This window comes from Heterostelium album (genome assembly GCF_000004825.1).
Source record: "Heterostelium album PN500 unplaced genomic scaffold PPL_scaffold2, whole genome shotgun sequence".
Classification (NCBI taxonomy): Eukaryota; Evosea; class Eumycetozoa; order Acytosteliales; family Acytosteliaceae; genus Heterostelium; species Heterostelium album.
This window is the reverse complement of record NW_008805064.1, coordinates 2,017,452-2,038,516: the sequence shown is the minus strand read 5'-3', so window position 1 is coordinate 2,038,516 and position 21,065 is coordinate 2,017,452. Positions and strand designations below refer to the sequence as shown.

Below are 21,065 nucleotides of genomic sequence, written 5' to 3'. Positions count from 1 at the left end.
TTCATTTTATAGGTTGGGTTTCTTTTTTCACAGCTTTTTTAGTATTCTCGCATTATTTTTGCAAAATCTATGCAAAATTTTTTCATTTTTGGGGAGGGTTGTTCATTTGTTAAATTTTTCTAAAAAAACAATTAAAAGCACAAAATTAACTTTTTTTTCTGTTTCTTAACAGAATAAATCTTTAAAGAAGAATTCAACATTATATTTTTGAATAACTAGTTATTTAGATTCTTTTGAAATTCTAAAACAACATTTTAAAATTTTATTATTAATTATAGTGAAAAATTTTGTTTAGTTTTTTAAAGATCGATTGGTCTGGACATTTCGTATTCATGTAGTTTGATAGCAAGATTGAAATGTTTGAAGACAGATATGACAATTTCTTCTTCCTCTTGAATCAAAGACATAATATTTTGATACTTTAATGAAAGTTGGTTCATTAGTGTAATTCCTTTTTCCACTGATTCGAAATGAGCATATTCAACAAAATTTCTTGGTCCATATATTAAAAGATAGGTTCTACCAGGCTCTTTACCTTCTGTGTTTTCATCGATCAACGACCAACACTCGAGATTTTCAAGGTCTGTCATCAAACATTTGGCTTGGAATTCCCATGGACTTTCACATAATGGTTTTGGTGAGAGTTTTTCAATTGAAATATCTTTTCCTTTTAATACCAACACTTTATTACCAGAACTCATTTGATCTTCTGGTTTTTGTTCTATAGCTGTTAGTATTCCTGAGTAGATCACCAGATTTCTATCAATTTTGAATCCACATTTCTCATAGCACTTGACAGCTCGCTCATTGGCTGTAATGACTTCCAAAGATAGTTTATCTAATTTATAAGGTTGATTCTTTAGCATATTGATTGAATATTGAATCATTCCATATGCTAATCCAATTCTACGATACTCTGGCATAACTCCTATTATTTAAAAAAAAAAAGAATAGTTAATAATTGTTATTTAAAAAGATTGGTAATAAAAAATATCTATCATTACCTGTTGTAATGTTATATGCAACTCTTTGCCCATTTTTATCATAATCAATACCCCATATAACAATTCCTACCAATTCATTTGTTTCGATATTGAATGATCCTACAGATGCCTTGTAATCAGCCATACCAACTCTCCATCTATTTTCAAAGTACTTTGAGTCAAGTGCTTGGAAATTGACATTATAGTCAAAAAAAGACTTTTTGAAACAAACATAAATAATTGTTTCAAAATCTACATCACCTAATGTTTTAAAAACAAATTTATTCTTTAAATCTAAATTTGATACCATCTTTAACTCTACTTTGACTATCTATTAAACTATTGTTAATACAACATAAAAAATTAAGAATGTGAATTTTGATCATTTTGGGAATTAAATTCAAAGCTGATAAACTTGGGGTAAAAATAAACCACCAAAAAATTTTTAGAGTTGTTTAATTCCATTCAATGATAAATACTATTAAATAGTAAAACTAAAAGTAATAAAACAAAGTAAAAGTTAATATAAAAAAAATAAAAAAAATTCAACCATATTAAATTCACGATTATATTTTGGTGGTCATTCGACCAACCCACCTTCGAAGTGCGTGTGATTTAAACTGTTTGGGTTAATGCCATTATTAAAAGTTGATTTTTATTGTTATGTTTTTGATCTACTCAAAACCAACTTCCATTTCCTCATCATCATTTGGATCAATCTTGAGTGAAGCAAGTGCTTTCGGTAATCCAACGAGATTCTTTAGATTGATGGACATAAAGTCGAATGCAAGTGCAACTTTAGTGTGATCGGAATTTGATACCAAAGTATCGAGTCTTGGATAACGTTGGCTGAAATGAGTGAGTATAGTTGTGTAGGCATTGGATTGCTTGGCAGTCTTGACTGCATCCGAGAAAGTAGAGTGACTCTTTTTCTTGGCGAGCTCCGGTTGGTGATCTTGGAACGTAGCTTCGTGAATCAGAACAGTGAGATCTTGACAGACCGGAAGAGTTGCAAGACGTTCACAGAATGCAGTGTCACCAGAGTAACCTACAGACCAGCCTTGTCTGCTCTTGATAACGATACCGGTGGCAGCAAAATTGTGGACCACAGGAATGGTTTGCACAACGTTGAGCAGCATTTGGTCATCAAGGAACTTTAGCATTCGTTGATTGTTGGAGTTGTCGAAATTGTTGGAATCGTAAAACTCGAGATACTTCCACATATTCTTACCGAGGGTGAGGGACAGCTCGATATCCTTCATATAGAAATTTCCGTTGGGTGGTGTCAGAATGCAAAGAGTTCTTTGATCCTCTGGAATGCACAACTCCTCCATTGCACGATGTCGCATCTCCACAATCTTGAATAAACCTTGATGATGATCCGTATGTAAATGTGATAAATAAACAAATTTCAACTTGGAAAGTTTCTAATATTATAAATAATAATAAGAGGTGTTAGATATATTAAACTTGTATGATTCATCCATTCCACTTACCTTTTTAACCAATTCAGGACCATATTTTCTGTACATTTGAGAGTAACTTCCACCACCTACATCCAACATAATACCACCTTTTTCAAACAAATCTAAATAAATACATGATTCTAATAAAAAGAAAAAAAATAACAATTAATAAATGTAATTTGTTCTTTAAAATAAAAGCATCATTGTTATTTACATACCATCTCTAAACTCAGATGCTTGTGAACAACCTGTACCAAAGAAAACCATTTCCATATCTTCTTCGGTGAGAGAATCAAGCATTGATTCAGTTTTCTGTTCGAATGGTGTGAGCTCAGTGACAGAACCATTTCTTGGAGATTGTACTTCGAATGAGAAATCCAAATCTACATCTTCAGTGCATTTACTGTTGTCAATAAGAGGGCATTTATTGGCTGGCAGTGGATTCAATACGACACATTGTTGGTATCTTCCTCTGTGGACATTGGAGAGTGACGCCAGTTGCTCTGGAAGTGGCTTGGCAGGACAGAGTGGCGACAGCGCTGGGAAGTAGTTCGGTGCAACTTTATTCAAACCGTTGGTCATTTGAGCGGACTTGACGAGCAGTTCATTGTAGGAGCAACTTTCATTCAAAACCAAATGTTGCCAGTTGCTCGAGAATTTGGCGATAAACGCACAATATTGAGGTGTGGCAGCCAGTGACTCTGGAATCATATGAACAATGCAACCACTGTTTTCACTTGCGCTGTACTTCAATAGAGTCGGATTCGATATCAAGCTATCGAGATAGTGAATTGATGGACATGCCAGAACCATAATAACAGGACCAACAGTACTAGGCGACAGCACATCACTTGGATGCACGGTTACACCTTTGGCATTGACAATCGATTCACCCTTGCACAACTTGGATCTGAGTGGACCGACAACACCAAGCTCATCGGCTTTCTTGTTGTCAAACTTTCCTATGATATCGGGCAAGTGACAGACATAGCAAACGACCTCACCCATTCCGGTGGCGGCGTCGCGCTTCACGTCCAGGAAACTGTGAGTTTGCGAACGAATCGGTCCGTAGTGTTTATCGGTTGTAAACACCTTTCCACGCTCCTGAACAATCTTTTTCTTCACCTCTGGAGTCAGATTACACAAATTGGAAACTCTTGTAATCAATCGGAAATGCCTGGATTCCAACGCCCAAAACTCCTCGGTATCAGGGGCGACCTCGTGAAACTTGAAAGGATCTCTGATATACTCTTTGATTTGCTTGTAATTCTCTGGTCGATAAGCTTTGAAATCACCGACCAGATTGTCAGTTATCTTCATCATTTTGTAAATCATATACTTTTCAATCTCCTCTGTGGTGATCGTTGGATGACCACTGCCGAAATGCAACAGACCACCACGCAACACTGTCCAATCGTAGAAAGATTTCATCTCCATCGACAAAGCAGCCTTGAATGTAGAGTTATCTGTCAATGGCTTGTTAAAAGCATGAATAAATGGAAGCTTAACTCTTTCCAATTCCATTGATTGGTCGACGTCACCACAATTGTTGTTGATGCTAACTGTTGCAGGCTCGATTACAACTGGATAGACAGTTAGATAACCATCGGACAACACAATGTCATTGGTACATTCAGTGACGTTAATCGTTTTGTTTCTACGTCCGACGTAGTAACGATGAGCGAGTATCGCTTGGGTGGTATTTACCGGTCCGACCACCGCGAAATCATAACGATTTCTGAGGAGATAGTTAGGAAAATCAGCCATTGTCGAGGGATCGATGTGTGTGAGAAACACAGTGTTGGCATCGTAAACCTTGGTACTGAGTGTCATCGTCTGACGGTGTATTCCATTGCCAAGATTGAAACTGTATTTCTTATCGGTCGGTGTCCATATCATCACTGAAGGATTGGTATAGCCACCACCATTTGACATTACTTTTACACCTGCTTTCATTGAAACTATTATTTTTTTTACTAAAAACCTTCTAAATATCTTTGTTTTTTTTTTAATTGTAACTATTTTTTTTTGTTTTTCTCTAAGACCCCAGTAAAAGTGAACTGCCTTTACAATTGTTAATCAACTCTTTACAATGAATACTACTATTTGAACAAAATGATGATTGATGCTTATTTAATTTATTATTACTATTATGATAATTCATAAATTAACTTTATTTATATTTATATAAATATATTATATGTATTTAATCTATATATTAAAACTTCCGATATATAATCTTTGACTTTTTGCAAAACAAATCAAAAATCGATCGATTTTAATGTTTTCATGTTTTTTTTTGGTGTCACCTCCACCTTTCATATTTTTTCTGATTTTTTTATCATAACAAAAAAAAGTGATAAAATTCTTATAAAATAATACAATCAAATAATTAATAATTTAAATGTTAATTCTTAGATTTGAATGAATGTTTAATTAAAACATAGTGTGTGAATGAACATCTTTTCTTAACAAAATATAACTTATTTGATTTCAATAATTTTGAACCATACAGGCTAGATTATCAAAAAATTTTAAATCATCAAATTCCAATAAATTACCATTTAAAATTTTATGATGTGAACCAGGTAATATTAAGTTGATTGTGTGGGTTCTCTCCCTTGTTCCAAAGCGAGTATTATCTCCAATCATCTGAGGGAGCAGATATTTTTGATTTTATTTCTATGTGATTTTGGCGCTAACACTGTGAATATTCAATTTCAAATTTTGGAGGTAATTTTTATTTTTGATTTTGGCGCCACCCATACCAATCATTTTCCATTTAAAAAGCAATCTCTAATCTTTTGCAATATATTTAATCATTAAATCCTTAATTATATAAACATATTTATATATATATACTAACCTTTTCTATATAGCTTTTTAAATAAATATCAATTTATTTTTATATACTACAAACACAAAACAAAACAAGATGTCAATGGTTGATTTAATCGATAAATTCAAGAAGACTACTCTCAGAGAGTCCGTCAAGCAAGGTGTTGACAAGGTACCAATGTCCGAGTTGGAGCCACTCGACAACAAGAGAGACGTAGAGAAGAGAAACCAAGACGAGAAGGCTGAGATCACCGAGGTCAAGGCTCAAGTCAGATCCAAGATTGAAGAATACGGTGTCAAGTACCTCTTCCGTTTGTTGACCCAAGCTCAACTCGAAGTTTTATACTCACCATTCGAAGAGGTAAAGTGTTTAAATAATTGTCAGATATAGTTGCTCAAATCAAATAGTAAAGTATTGTATTTACTAACTTTTTCAATAAAAATTAAATTAAAACAATTTGTAGAAGGGAACTGATGATGAACCAGTTCCAAAGCGTAATAAGATGTACCTCATCCGTAAGTTGACCAAGAAGGTTTTGGCCCTCAGCTTGAACAACTACGTTAAGAACTTCGCCTCAAAGGACCCATACAAGAGCATCATTGCCCCACATGTTGTCACCAAGCCAGAGAACTTTGTCAGCCAACTCCCAGTCGACATTAGAAACACTGGTTTCGAAATGTTCTTGTGGGACACTCCAGTTGTCACCTTGAAGAAGATGGTTGCCGACCTCAAGTTGGATACCGACAGCAACACCCCAGACTTTTTGATCAAGTGCATCCTCACAGGAAAGGTTCCAAAGCCAAAGAAGGCCAAGCCAGTCGTCGTCGAGTTCTGTGAGACCAAGCAAAAGCTCTCCAAGAAGCTCAGCTACCAAGACATCTTCCAACACTACTACTTGGAGGAGTTGCAAGACTTCTGCCGTGAGAAGGAAATCAAGATCAGTGGTACCAAGAGAGAAGTCATCCAAAGAATCATGCTCTTCTTGAGAGGTGAATACGTTCCAAGCACCAAGACCACTAAGACTCCGGATACCGCCGCTGCCAAGAAGCCAACCAAGGCTGAGAAGCCAGCCCCCGCTGCTGCCGAGGTAGAAGAAGAATCATCCGAAGATGAAGAAGGTGAAGACGATGAGGAAGAGTTGGATACCCCACAATCCAAGGTTGGTGAGCAAGCCGAGTCCGACGAGGAGGACGACGATACCGAAGATGTTGCCGTCAAGCCAGTTGCCAAGGCTGAGAAACCACCAAAGCCAGTCGAGTCTGCTCCAAAGACCGTCACCCCAGCCGAAAAGAAGAAAAACACTACTGAAAAGATCGCCAAGCAAGCTACCCCAACCACCCCAAACAAGTCAAAGAAGACCGGAAAGTAAATTTTCAGTTAACTTCACTTAATTTAACAACAACATGCTGATAGCTAAACCACAACACCTTAAACCACTAGATCTCTCACTTTAAAAAAAGTCAATCAACTTAAAACACTGATTGACTTTTGAAACTTTTTTTCAAATATTTTGACTCTAAAAAGGTCAGACTATTATCTTGTAATAAATCCATTAAATATTTTTAAAATTTTAAATATTCTTTTTCAATTCTTTTTAATTGATGTGTTGCTGTCAATAATTTGAAGATGTACAATTCTACTTTTGTTGGGACATATTAGGAAAAAAAAAAACAAATGGCTGGAAATTAATTATTAATAATTTCATAAATTACCAATGGTTAAAAGCAATACATATTATGAACTAATTTCTTGATGTAAATAAAACATGAAATAATAAATTATAAATTTACAAGTTTAAATTTATTACGAATATTATTATTTGTGAGTGATTTTAAAAGCCACGTGGCTTTTATAAAAGAACCTGAAATTAAGGAAGTTAGTACATAACTTTTCCAAGAAATGATAGATTGCCTCATATTTTTTTTTTTTAGAAATAATGAATAATTAATTTTATTGATAATTTATGAAAATATCACGGAGCTTGGTGATGCTGGTTCAACTCCTCTAACAATATAATTGTGTTTAGATAATAGATCTTTCACTTCTTTTTGTTGGTCAATGTGACAGTGAACACATACACTTCCTCCTAATCCAGCAGCAGCAATTCTCAGGGCAGCGGTACCACTGAATTGAGTTGAAATCAAATGAGCTAATTCATCTATCTCTGGGAGTGATCTTTGATAGCCACCTGGGTAGTAATATAATCCAACATCAAAATCATTGTCATCTTTACCTGAAAGTGTTTTGATATTATTGTCAAATGCTAAGTCAGTGTAATTTGATTGTTCCATCTCACCCCAAGCAGTCTTACTAAATCCATTTCTGTAGTCTGTTGTTTGTTTATCACCTTCATGTGCTTTTTTAACAATGGTCATCAATCTCTCAACAAATAGTTTCTTTTGTTGCTGATTTAAAGCTCCACTTGAAAGTGATTGAACCAACTCTTGATAGACAAATCCTCTTTCAATCTCTGAGAGTGCATATAATATTGATTTTCTCATCCAAAGTTTGATTCCATCGATTTCAATTTCCTCTGGTAGCAGTTTCAACATTTTAAAGGTGAGAATGGCTCTCTTTCTCTTGTTTTCCAATTCAGGTAGGTATGAAATGATTCTTCCTCCAACAGTCAATTCTCTGAGTAATCCATTTTCCAATGATAATTTAACAGCATTAAGTTCATCTTTAGACAATCCACTTTGCTTCATCGATTGTTCTAAGTTGAATTCGATTGATGTCTGGAAAAATTTAACAGACTCTACAAATACTTTGGAACTAAATGATTTCATAATGGAGTTGGCCCATACTGATACTTGTTCGGTTGTGCACCCTTTGACGCTGCCAATAGCAATCTGTTGATCCAACCATTGTTTCGATTTCTGAGTTGATAGTCTTGGGATTGGACTCTCTGCCATAAGAACAACTATTTCACTTGGAAATTTCAAACATTTAATAAACCTCTCTGGAATTGAACCAATCACTGAGATTTGCCCTTTTCTCGAGAAGAGTTGTGATGTTTTATCTGAGGATCCAGCATTCTTTCCAAGATAGTACTCTCCAAAGTCAATATCGGCAAGTTGTTCTAACGATAAATTCCATCCCAACAATCGATTTAAAGATATACTGAATGCACCAGTTAGGGCGGAACTCGAGCTGACTCCACCAGTCCAAGATAGACCTAGAGAACCATCCGCTGAAAACATGGCAAGGATAGACTTTTTCTGAGTTGACAATTCTTTTAGACTTCTGGCGACATTTGGATATTTCTCACGATTAGCAGGTGCCAATAAATATGCCAAACAACATTTGATATAGTTCTCCCAATGTTGAGGTGGCCAAAGAGTAGGAATAGATTTGTCATCACGAAGATTCTGATTTAAAAGTTGATCTATTTCATCAATTGTAAAACTTTGTTGTTGGAATTGCTTATCTATATTCGAAAGGATTACTCTTGGATTTGGATCGTCTTTAAGTTGCATTACACAAAGAATTTCATTGATGGTTGTTGCATTAATAGTGAATCCACCCAATCCAACAAAATCACTATGACCCATAAATACTCTGTCTCTACCATTGGATGCTGTCAAAATAACAGGTTTATCTTTATCGAACCCACTGGCTATTGACTGCTCCAAAAGGTTTGTATAACTCTTTTGTCTATCCTTTATGTTCTTATAATCTTTACCGCCATTCAAACCTCCAAAAGTATATCTATGTTCCAATAGTTTGCCAAACCTATTTTCATTGGCAAGTACAGATCTGAGCAATGAGTTAATGGTCATACTGGAATTTCTTACTACATTATACCAAAATTGTTTGGAGATTGGAGTAGTCATTCTAGATGATAAATCATCGTTTCCAGAAAATTCCAATTGCTCAGAGAAAATTAAACTTCCAGGTCGTGCATTCACTTCCAATACTACTGGATGTATCTTTAACAGAGAGCCTTCGATTTGTTTCGTAAGAATAACATCGATTCCAACAATTTGTAGTTCTGTTGATTCTAATATTGTTTGTGCAATATCTGACCAATTTTTCCAATCTTGTTCAGTTACTTTGAAACCATCCAAGTTATTTAAAACACTGTCCACTCTGACCCATTTGGATTTTCTTAAACCTGGAGATATGACTGTTTCATCTGGAGACGATGATTTAACAATTGCTATGGTCGTCAAACCACCCAAACTAGCATTCAATCTGACAATGAATGAGCATCCATCTTTTGTTTTTATAGATTGTATAAATTGAGATGCCAACACATGGTCATATCCAAAATCGAATAACTCCAAAATGTAGTTTACACATTGATCTTCTGATTTGTTTTTAAAGTATCTAACGCATTCTGATTCGGTTGTGTTTGATCTTGGTTGGATGATAATTGGTAGTTGCGCTGTCTGTAGTTGATCCAGTTTTTCAACAACATCTTCATTTGTAATACAATCATTACATGAAATAGATATTGTTTGTATTGGTTTACAATTTACAATGGAAATGAAGCCATCCAATAGTTTGGAACGTAACCAGAATTTATCATCACATCGTTGGTTGCTCTTTTGGAAATCGTTCAGCACTTTAACACCATCCTTTTCCAGCTCCATTGAAATCTGTTGGTGGAAATCGGTTTCTTGGTTCAATTCCTCATTCGGTAACTCCAACAGAAAACATGTAGAAAGTCTAATTTTCTTTGATTGTTCAACTGACAATGGGAAATCAATAAACAATCGTTTGGTACTATCGAATACAATACACCTGGTGAGACCAAACATATCTTCATTATCAATCCAACTATAATGAATACCAATGAGATTGATGTCCAAGGTGTCATTAACCGATTCTTTCGATAAAAAGAATGGATAGAAATGATTCAACATCAACGTTTTTTTTCCAGTTATAATCGCACAAGTGTTTTCATATGGGAAATACTTTTGAAATTCAACATTGTCCAGATTGTCCAATATTACCATTTCGGGAGTCAATCTACTACTTAAATGACAATCCAAAGTGTATTCAACCAATCTCTTCTTTGTCTCATCCGATAGTTTGATTGACTTGTCTTTCATTAACAATGATTGACCAAATAATAAATATTCATGTGGTTGATCTAAATTAAATAACAAATCAATAATTGATTTAAAAATAATGTAAAATAAAGACTTTATTTACCTATGAGTTTGTTTAACTCTGGATTTTCATTGAGTTGGTTAATAATTGTAGAGGTGGTTGTTGTTGTTGGTTGAGTAGGAGCAGCAGTGGATGTTCTTGGTGATTGTTTGGATTGACCACTGCCAACTACATTATGATCTTTGTCATTATCTTTTGATCCACCAAGTTGAACATTCAAAATAGCTTCTTTAGGAAGTGTATCAAGGAATAGACGACCGACATGAAGGAAGTTCGATAGTACTATTCTATCACTGACACCAACTTTCGACCAATCGATTTCCGATTGTCTAGAGTGCTTGACCAAGTTCATTTGATTCTCCAATTCTCTCTTCCAAAAGTTTGGCCAAAGTCCAATTCCAACATTGGGTTCCAATTGCCAAAAGTTCATTCCGATGATGACTGCCTCGAATTCCTGTCCGCCGTCAGCTTCATCTCTGAATGTAAATACTGGCTTTCCATCGTGTGTCTGATATGGAACAATATCTAAAAGTCTTGAGAATCTCATATCGATTGGTGCATTATTATCTTTTCTTGCCCAAATTGGTTCTGGGATGAAGTCCAACATCAAGTATCTTGGCCAATGAATTGGAATTCCGGTGGCGTCATTCTCCTTGATATGGGGGAATCTCTCATGATAACTCTTGAAGGTATGTCCAAATAGTTCAACTGGTTTGCTCCAGTATTCCGGTCCGAATTTGGCGATCGCAGCCATAACATTTCTACCGGCATCTTCAAGCCCAGCGATAAAGTTTGCTCTTAGATCAGGTTGTATCATTTCCGTTGTTAGTATTTCCAGAGATCCTTGACGTCCTACATTTGTAGCGATCTGTAAACTATTCAATGCAATATGGTGAGAAGCACTCCAATTCTTTGGATCAACCAAATCATTGCTATCCAATGGCGATCCTGTAGACATGATGACACGAAGTGTTCCATAGACCGAATCTTTAGGATGTCTATTCAACTCGACTGCCAATCCATGATCGGAAATCTGACGTTCTACCATCCTATCGATTGCTTCCTTACTCATCCAGAAGAGTGGTGATGAAATAATGGCGCGTTGAATAACAACATTCTGTGCTTTCGAGACGTGGTAAATGAAAAGTGATGCATTGTTGAGAGCATCTTGATCCAGTTGACCGGTGGTTTGATCGAACAAGTCAAAACGACTGAGATTTCTTGCACCAGATTCCGCAGCCCCCTTAACAATGATAATCGGATGTTCTTTTACAAATGGAACAAGTCTAGCGCTAATCTTTTCAAGAATTTCCAGTTTGGCTTGTGATTCATCATCATTTTTGCTGAGAATCTCTGAGGTTTCAAGTTGCAACCAATCGATTTCTGGTGGTAGTAAAACATTGGTTTGTGAAGATGGATTGAATATCAATGGATACAATGATTTGTTATAGGTCATTTCATAGAGGAATGGTGACTTGTCAGTGGTTGGGTAGCCAGCATTAGAGAGAAGCGGTTCAAGATGATGATGGTGAAGAGTTACAGCGCTTCCAATGACTACTGGACGACTGAATCTTGCTGCCACTAATATACCTTTTGCCACAAGTTGTTTACTCTGTTTCGATTTGTTGACAAAGGCATCTACAGTTTCATTGGTAGGTTGATTTCCATCACCACGACTGCTACTACTTGTCAAAAGATAGTGTCTAAATTGTTGTTCGTTCATCCAAAACATGGCGTTGTGAATGGTGAGAACTTGTCTGCCATCACCGGACAAGTTAACCATATTTCCATCTCTGGTGATGAATAGATTGTCACCAAGAGTTGGTCCTTCCATTAGTGCACGTGAATAATGAGTTCTTCCAATTGGACTGAGGAAACAATGATTAACATGTGACTGCGTATCCAAACCATGTTTATCGGTTGGATCGATCGATTCAAAGATAAAAGGTGTTTGGAATCCATCGTTTTTAATGAATGAGATCTCACGCATCTGGTTGTATGCACGCCAGAGTTGTTCATATCGTTCTGGCGCACTGGCACCAATAGCATGGACAACGATACAGTCGGAATCAGTAACTGGACCAATGAATACATCACCAAGTAGCGACAGTTGGTTGGCATGTGAGAATGAAGTCTTGCAACGAATCAATGAGTGAATCAATTTGTAGAGTGAACGATGTGATTCCCAGTATAGACGATACTGACTCTCTCTGTATTCCGGCTTCATAATTCCTACGTCGTCGAAATACTGATTGAAAAGTGGATAACGTTTAGGATCCATAAACCATGGAGTGTACTCTGAGTAGTGATCATCGATCGTCTTGGCAAAGAACTCTGCTAGACTACGCCAGATATTGTTCTCGACAATGTCTTCACTTGGCACTGAGAGGTAGAATGATATCTTATCTAGGAGTAGAAGCGTTGCCATAACTTGAGAGATGACTGATACCAAACCAAGTAGTTGTTGTTTATCAGTTTGTTGCTGGTAGTATGCTTCATACAAAGGACTGAATGCACCGAATTGTTCGTAGCTACCAACTAGATCATCCCAACACTTTAGATCCAACTCTTTGCCCGTTGATTGATCAGCTAGTTGGAGAATCAATGTATTCAATTGTTCTTGATTCGATGGTTTGTAGAGGTGAACCAATTGTAGCAGAGCTTGAATACATAGATTATAAGTTTGTCCCAATGTAACATTGATTCTCTCAACAGAGACAGAGGGATTAGGAGTTGATTCTTCAATGTGATATACCAATTTCTTTAGATTCTCATGAATGGGTGGTAACATAAGGGTTACCAATCCATTTAGATTGGAGATGTTGGATGATGAAGTAGAAGTTGGTGAGATGGCATGTGGACGTCCCAGTGAAAGATATCCATCTTCTCTATATTTAAGAATTGCATTTCTTCTTGATTGTGCTTCCAGTTCCTTGCGTCTGGTAACTGCAGTTTCAACATGTTCTTCACTTGCTTTGACACTAAACATCTTTCCTTTACGATCACGTAGTTGAATCTTTGAGGTTGCCAACTGGGCAGTGAGTAAACTGGTCATGAGAGGATCCTTCTCAAAGTCAATGTTGCTGTTGTCTGTTTGTGTTAAATTGATTCTACAACATGCTCTATTCACAATGGTGAGAGTTCGATTGATAACTCTAGCGGGTTGTCCATTCAACAATAGATAGCCACCGACTGCCAACCAAGCAATAGGACTGAGAGTATTGGCAATGGGACGATCTCTAAGTTTCTCCAACGATTCTCTTATCACCAGATCACGTTTTCTAAATCTATTGGCAAGCAGTACACGTTGTTCATATTGAACCAACATATCGATTTCATTCTGTAGTTGATTGGGATGCAGTGGTGGTATCGATTGTAAGTTAATGTTTACACCAACGCCAAACAATGTTCTATTGATTTCATTAACCAATTCATCAATGTTAATTGTATTGTTTATATAAGTTGAATTGGCAATCTTGTCCAACAATTCAAATAGTTTGATTGCTCTGTTTTCCTGACGTTCCACCTCCTGGCGAAGATCGGTACCAAGAAGTGGTTGGTATTGGTCGGTTCCCCAACCAAATGCTTTGTAGATCGATTGGCGACCACGACTACTTCTCTCACGCCAATTGCTGAGACGCTGACCATTCTCATCGATGGCACGGCAAGCAGCATACCAAAGCATGACATCGCGTTCAAACCAAACACGATGACGACCTTGTGAAACATGATCGTGAGCAACCAAAGAACTGTTGGGACGTCCAATCAACATGAGATCTCTCAGAGTAGCAGGATTCAGTGCGAGCAACTGTGGATGTGTAATTGAGAATACGACAATATCCTGTCCTTGAAGATCACGAAGGAAGTTATCTCCAGGACCACGTAGTCGAAGAGCAAGTGGATGTATTCTTCCACCAATCTCTTTCTTCAACGCGGCTTGCTCTGTTGCTGGGAGATTCGATAGCGGAATCCATTCGTCAATGAATTTTCTATGGAGTTGTGCATTTGCTTTCATTTGGTCAATGGAAATACCACGACTTCTCAGTAGTTCTTGAGCATACGATGCTTCATCGCCAAGGAGTGTCAGTGTCTCTGCAGAGAATCCAAGAAGATCTTCGGAATCCACACCTGGAACTGCGGTAATTGTGATGTCTCCCACTGTTGTATGTCTTGGGAACATCTGTTTGAGACGTTCAATGACATCGACATGATCGGGAGTATCTTTGGAAAAATCTGGAATTCCAAGGAAATGATTAGAAAGATATTGTCTCACTTGTATATCTTTTGGATCGGTGGAGTCCGGGTGGAATCCATCCCAACTTAGTCGGGCAATCAGTTGTCCTTCTTCGTCGAGTGACATTGCAACCTCTTTGTAGTGACCGGATAGAATAAGGAATGCTCTCATTACCCATGCAAATCTGACATCGGGAGGTGGTTTCTGGTCGTCATCTCCTTTGTAGACACCAAACATATGCACACGTAGCGACTCCTCCGTTGGCAAGTAGGCGTTTGGATTCAACTTTGACGCCAATCTACCGGATTGTGGTATTTCACGTGTCATCGGGAAGACAACGGAACGATTGACTTGTTCTCCACCGAGGGTAATCTTTTTCTCTGCCCATGAACTCCAGAGAGCTGCATGAAGATCACGTCCCCACGACACCAATGGCGAAGGAACACCCACACCACCAAGAATCTGTGTTAGCTTTGAAAGATGCAGCATGATAACACCACCGGTAATCTCAATGTACTGCTGGAAATACTTTTTCACTTGAGAAGAGTCGGAATCCGATTGGAATCTTGACTTTAGTTTACTTTCACTGAGGAATTCCTTGGCTGCCCAACGCTCCCACTCTCCTGAGCTGGTGAATGTCGGTTGCGCAGCAACAACGTCAACCATAAGTCGAATAATAGATTGGTGAAGATGTGCTGGTAGTCCGACGTGTGATAGCTTTCTTGAATCTTGGTGGGTGACAACAAACAGTTTGAAGAGCAGATCTTTTGGAATGCAATATCCTGCTGTTGGTCCGCTCATGTAACCTTCGGATTCCTTGTGAGCGGCAACAGCCAAGCCTCCACGTTGGTTGAACTGATATGCTAAATCCTCGATATCTCCGACACCCAAACGTTCAACAAATAGCGCTTGAACATTGCGAATCGAACGGACCAGTGCAGTCCATTGATTTTCACTGACCTTTAGATTCTCAGCGGCAGTGGTTGTACGAATGATTGGATTGTGATTCATCAGCTGATAGAATGCACGTGCGTGTTTGGCACAGAGCGGATCGGTTACACCAACAAACTGTGGCCATATCTCAACGGATTTACGTTCGTCTTTTCCGAGATTGACACGACTTGGGCCATAGACAAAATGATAACGTTTACGCGCGCCAGTAGGACGGATATCGCCACTGCTCGAGCCGACCGACGGGAACATTACACCGCAAGAGTAGGCAAATCTCGGGTTAGACATTTGGTCATGTAGATTGTTGGTAGCAATTACCTCACGACGTGCAGTTGTCATTGATAAACTGGAACGGTTTCTATAGAGTTTATCAACACGTTGTTTCAATGCCAACTCTGGTCGATCCAATTGTAACTTATCCAAAGTCAATTGTCTAAGTTCACAACGAATATAATTATCATATTCCTTCTTGTAGACATCGTTACCATTCACTACTCGCTCGATATCCGATAGTTGACCTTGAAGTGCACCCGATATTCTTTGGAATTCCTTATCATTTCTATTTTGTTGGAATACCGACAACAATGCTTGTTGATTCAATTGTTGTTTATCCAAAGTTGAAGCAGTATTATTTGAATAGCTGGTTACACACGATGGTTCTTGTTGTACTGCGTTGGTCAACGAAAAAGACTCTGTTGTTGTCTGTTGTTTTTCAAGTCTATCAATCTCGTAGAGAACAACCAAAAGTGATACCTGACGTTGAATAACCATGTGATCGCCAAGTACTCTTAGAACAGCTCTATCAACATCGAGATTCAATTGATTTTGGTATTGTTCGAGTATAGGTTGGTAGTTAAACTCTGAAATAACCTTTTTTCCAATGAGAATAAAGTCATTTTGATACTCCTTTATTCTATCCATTACACTTTTACCATGTTTATAGTATTCAATAATATTCTTTAATGTCTATAGTAATAATAATTGATAATATTAGTCAACAAAATATTTAAACATGTCAAATATTATTGGGAATAACTCTTACCATTTCTTCTTCTAAAACAGCTTGAATGAAACCTTCTACTAGTCCCGGTGCTTCAGTTGTTAGTAAGTGGAATGCTGGCATTCTTCTCTGTTTCTTTAGCGCCATGAATCTAATTCTATCGTAATCTTGTTGTGGGACTTGAAGTTTCATTGATTGTTCATAGATTGATTTGTAACTGTCCATTTGATTGTTGTGTTGTTGTTGTTGTTCATTATTGGATGTTAAAAGATGTTTCAATGACTCTATTCTAGTTATGAAATTCGATTGTTTCCAACAGGTTTCAATATAATCCTCGACCGACTCTGCCAATCTGTCGTATTGCAACTCGAGATGATGTGCAACTTTGACAATCTCTTCAACTCTATCCTTTAGCAACTGACAGATCACCGAATGTCTTGTAGATTGCTGCTGTTGTTTCATTAACTCTGAAACATTCACTGACATCTGCTGATCGGATTCAACAATGATCTCTCTGGCAAGTGAACAGTGCTCAGAGAGTATGGTTAGTTGAATGTTCTTTGTCCACTGCTCGGCCAGTCCTCTGATGGTCTGTTCCAATCCTTCTTGGTCGACCTCAAACACCGTTGTACTCTGACCATCGACCTCTATCAAACGCTCATAGATAAACAGCGGTATCGCTTCGATGATATCGGTGGCTTGCTCCACCCATTCATTGGCAGGCGACATGTAGAGATTGGCACCACCGATTCTCACCAACTTTTGCAAGACTTCCTCCTGCTCCGCCTTTGGTTCAAGTTCATTCGTACGGAATCTCTCACTTCCACTCAAACTAGGACGTTGTAAGAGAACGGAGAAACTAGATGGTACGGACGGCATCGTTTGGATCAACGACTCCAACTCGTAGAGACATCTCCACACCTGACTGCTTCCTCTGCCATAAATCGACTCGAGCACACTGTGAACGATGATAAACACACTGTTGACAGCAGCTCCACTTCCACCGGTATCCTTATTGCCAGACAAACGACGATGTATTCCTTCGGAGCGTCTTGACAGCGCTGTCTTTTGAGCGTCTTCGACCAAGTTTACACTCTTATTGGTGACAATGGTGAGAACTTCACGAAGATGTTGGATAGCACCTTGGAATTGAGTGAATGGCGACCAATTGTCGTTGATGTTGGCAACCAACGCACGTAGACGACCAACAACAGGCTGTAGGTGGACAGTCGATTTGACAAGCTGATCCGCCAGCTTTTGGATATCGGCAACTGCCCAACCCGGTATCTTTATCACAGCGAATTGATCTCGGATAAACTGTTCACCGGTAGTGAGAACGAGCTGATTGATAACCTGACGAATAGCATCATCAATACGTATGTAATTGGAGCTGGCAAACAGTGTCGCTTGGTTGGAGAATGCACGTGATTCACGACCAACTACCAACGTCGGTTGGAACGACTCGGTATCGCTGAGCCACTGCTCACGAATCTGGTTGGATACACGCACGACGTTGTCACGCTCGACCTGTGCATCGAATCGACGAATCACCTGAAATGTTGCATCACGACGCTGCTTGGTGTCGTCGATCAACAACGCTTGTCTGAGGTCGTCACGACGATACGGAAGATCGAAAAGCAATTGACCCAAATACCAAGAGATCTTTGTGTCCCTCTTATTTAGCAGTTGAATCAACTCCTCTCTTGTCTTTATAGAGATAGCACTACTATTCATGTTTGTGGTGGTGGTGGCGGCGGTGGCGGCGTCGGCGGTAGTAGTGGAGTTGTCATCTTCCTCATAGAGAAAAGTCTCCAACTCTGAACTGGAAATAGCAGGTTTGAGAATGGCATCTTTCAAGACATTGGAATATTCATTGTTCAATTCAATATAATCCTTTAGAAGAGTAACAAACAGTTGATTACTGTCCAACTGTTGATGGTAATCGCTTGAGAGACTGACGATGATTGGACTGACTAAATCCACAGAGGAATCATGTAGGATTTGAACATATGACAATAGAGAATGTAGTGCTTCTCGATTGCCATTGATATTACTACTATTACTACCATTATTATTATTACTATTACCAATATTCAAAGTGGTTGAATATTGTAAGGCAATTAAATATCTTAAGAGTATGGATACCAAGAGATGATCGTGATCCGCTATATCAAGGTCGAGTACAGCCATACCTTTGTAGTAGGATGCCAAGTAAGAGTGATTCTTGAATATCTGAATGGTAACAGTTAGAGGTTGTTGTTGTTGCTCTAGTTGTAGTTGTTCATGTTTTAGAGTTGTTGGTAGTGTTTGGGTGAGTTGATTGATGGCTGATTGCAATTTATCAACTAATCCCTTGGATTGTTCAGAAGATGGTTGTTGTGGTTGTTGTTGCTCATTTGAACTGCTGTTAAGTCCACTCAATTTGAATGTTTGATTAACTGAATCAAAGCTCATACTAAGAGTGTATTGATATTGACCAACAGATCTCTGTGCTACCTGTACACCAGAGACTGGCATAGTCTTTGCAACCTTTGAAACTAGACCATACAACAATATACATTCTTCATTTATCTATTAGAAATGGAATGGTTGTTAATAAATATATAGTATGACTATGTTCAAATGTGTTAAATTACTTACTTTATCATTTTCAAAAATAGAACTAAAGATATTATTACTGTTGATATAGTTGTTATTGTTATTATTAATATTATCAATATTCATTGAATTTGAAGTATTTATCATTTTTAAATTTGTATAGATTAGATTAGATTAGATTAGATTAGATTAGATTAGATAAGAAAATTAATAAGTAATAATAAATATCTATTGTGATATTATTACTTATTATTATTATATTTCTATCTATCTTTTTATTGAATAACCAACTTATTGATTAATTTAATTTACATGGTGTGATATTAAATTTAACACACATTTATTTGATCAAAATAAATCCGAAGGTAGGTACCCCCATTTGTCAAGTATGACAATTTTAAATTGAACTCATTTGTTTTGCAAATTTTTTTTTTTTTAAATTTATTTTCAATTTTGTTTAACAGGAAAAAGATCATTTCCTAAAAGAGATTCGGTATGATCTCTTAGTTTATTTAATTGACCAGTGCCAAACTTTTAATTTGATTTGCATTTAAATTCTATTGATTTTTTCAACCAGGTTCTAATTTTATTTATAATAAAATAAAATAGAACACTGGTGTTCTATAGTGGACTTTAATAATGGTAAAATACAAATATGATAAATGAAAATATAAAAATAAAAAAATGAAAATAAATATAAAATTATTATTAAAATGAAAGGAGCTTAATTAAAATTTTATTTTATGCGACTTTATTTAAAGATATCATCATAATGAACTATTTCATACTACAAATGACACTCATTGGTTTTTCTATTGCAATATTGAAGATTTAAAACAATTTACCAAATTTCATGATATCAAAAATAGGATTGAACCATCTTATAGTAATATATTATTAATTTACAAAGTATTTTGCCAAAATATTACTATTAAATTTATTTGTCTGACTTTATTTTTAAGTGTTTTTTATTTTTTATTTTTTCTATTATTTTTTTTGTTGACGTGATATCCAATCCAACAAATTTGGTGTTTAGTGTGTTGTTGTTATGTCAGTGGGTTCATTTTTAGATAATGATTGCACACCAGGCAATAATGATGCAATACATAGTTATCCAATCATATGACACTTTAACAATCAAAAGAGTAGATTCATAAAATTTACATTCGTCTCTCTCTCCCTCTCTATTTCCTATTGTTGTTGAATATAACTAAATGTCTCTAATAAAAAAAGTAAGTAACCCTAATCGGAATCCAAAACGAACAGATGCATGATTTCAACACCAACTCCTTCCACTTCTCACTTTTAATAATTATAACAAATTGATATTTTTTGTTTTATAGAGTGTGTGCTGAATTCCCTACCTAATCCAATAAACAAATATTCAAACCAATACTATTAATACAAATAAAATAAATAATAAAATTCAAATCAAAATATTACAATTATTAAAATAAAAGACAAAAAAAAAAAAAGAAAAAACTATAAAACAATTAATTAGTTTATGTTTTTATTAAAAATGTTTAAATTCGACTTTGTAAATTTCTTTTTCTTATGTGTATTGGCAATAACTTGTTTCTTTAGTGTTGGAACATCATCTAAAAGTATGTTTTCAATTTATAATTGTCTATAAAATATAAAAATATATTTAATAATAATATTTTTGCTTTTTTATTTTTAGAAATTAAAGAAGAAAGAAAATGATAGTATCACAATTATTTTGATAAATCTTTAACAAATAATTTCGACATGTTTACATTCTAGAATTAATATTATCTAGACTTTTAAAAATTGTATAATTAATAAAATATTTCTTTTTTTTTTAAACTTTTTTTTAAATTAAAATAAGTGATTATTAATTGAATAAAATAATAAT

The 21,065-nt window shown here is 36.4% G+C and overlaps 3 protein-coding genes across 3 annotated transcripts; 1 reads left to right on the top strand and 2 right to left on the bottom strand.

Annotated features, from left to right (window-relative positions):
* Window positions 1-299: 299 nt before the first annotated feature.
* PPL_02106 (uncharacterized protein) lies at window positions 300-4,771 on the bottom strand (the record flags this gene model as incomplete). The annotated part of the gene is made up of 8 exons (XM_020573101.1): window positions 300-928; window positions 1,005-1,244; window positions 1,291-1,322; window positions 1,662-2,239; window positions 2,480-2,589; window positions 2,668-3,191; window positions 3,789-4,410; window positions 4,675-4,771. 8 exons carry the CDS (start codon window positions 4,769-4,771, stop codon window positions 300-302), a joined length of 2,832 nt encoding a protein of 943 aa, XP_020437218.1.
* A 613-nt stretch (window positions 4,772-5,384) lies between these two features.
* PPL_02105 (SAP domain-containing protein) lies at window positions 5,385-6,761 on the top strand (the record flags this gene model as incomplete). Its single annotated transcript, XM_020573100.1, has 3 exons — window positions 5,385-5,648; window positions 5,752-6,653; window positions 6,749-6,761. The coding sequence occupies 3 exons, from the start codon at window positions 5,385-5,387 to the stop codon at window positions 6,759-6,761; spliced, it is 1,179 nt and encodes a 392-aa protein (XP_020437217.1).
* A 488-nt stretch (window positions 6,762-7,249) lies between these two features.
* Window positions 7,250-19,336, bottom strand: PPL_02104 (uncharacterized protein; the record flags this gene model as incomplete). The annotated part of the gene is made up of 4 exons (XM_020573099.1): window positions 7,250-10,386; window positions 10,449-16,557; window positions 16,634-19,162; window positions 19,232-19,336. The coding sequence occupies 4 exons, from the start codon at window positions 19,334-19,336 to the stop codon at window positions 7,250-7,252; spliced, it is 11,880 nt and encodes a 3,959-aa protein (XP_020437216.1).
* Window positions 19,337-21,065: the final 1,729 nt, after the last annotated feature.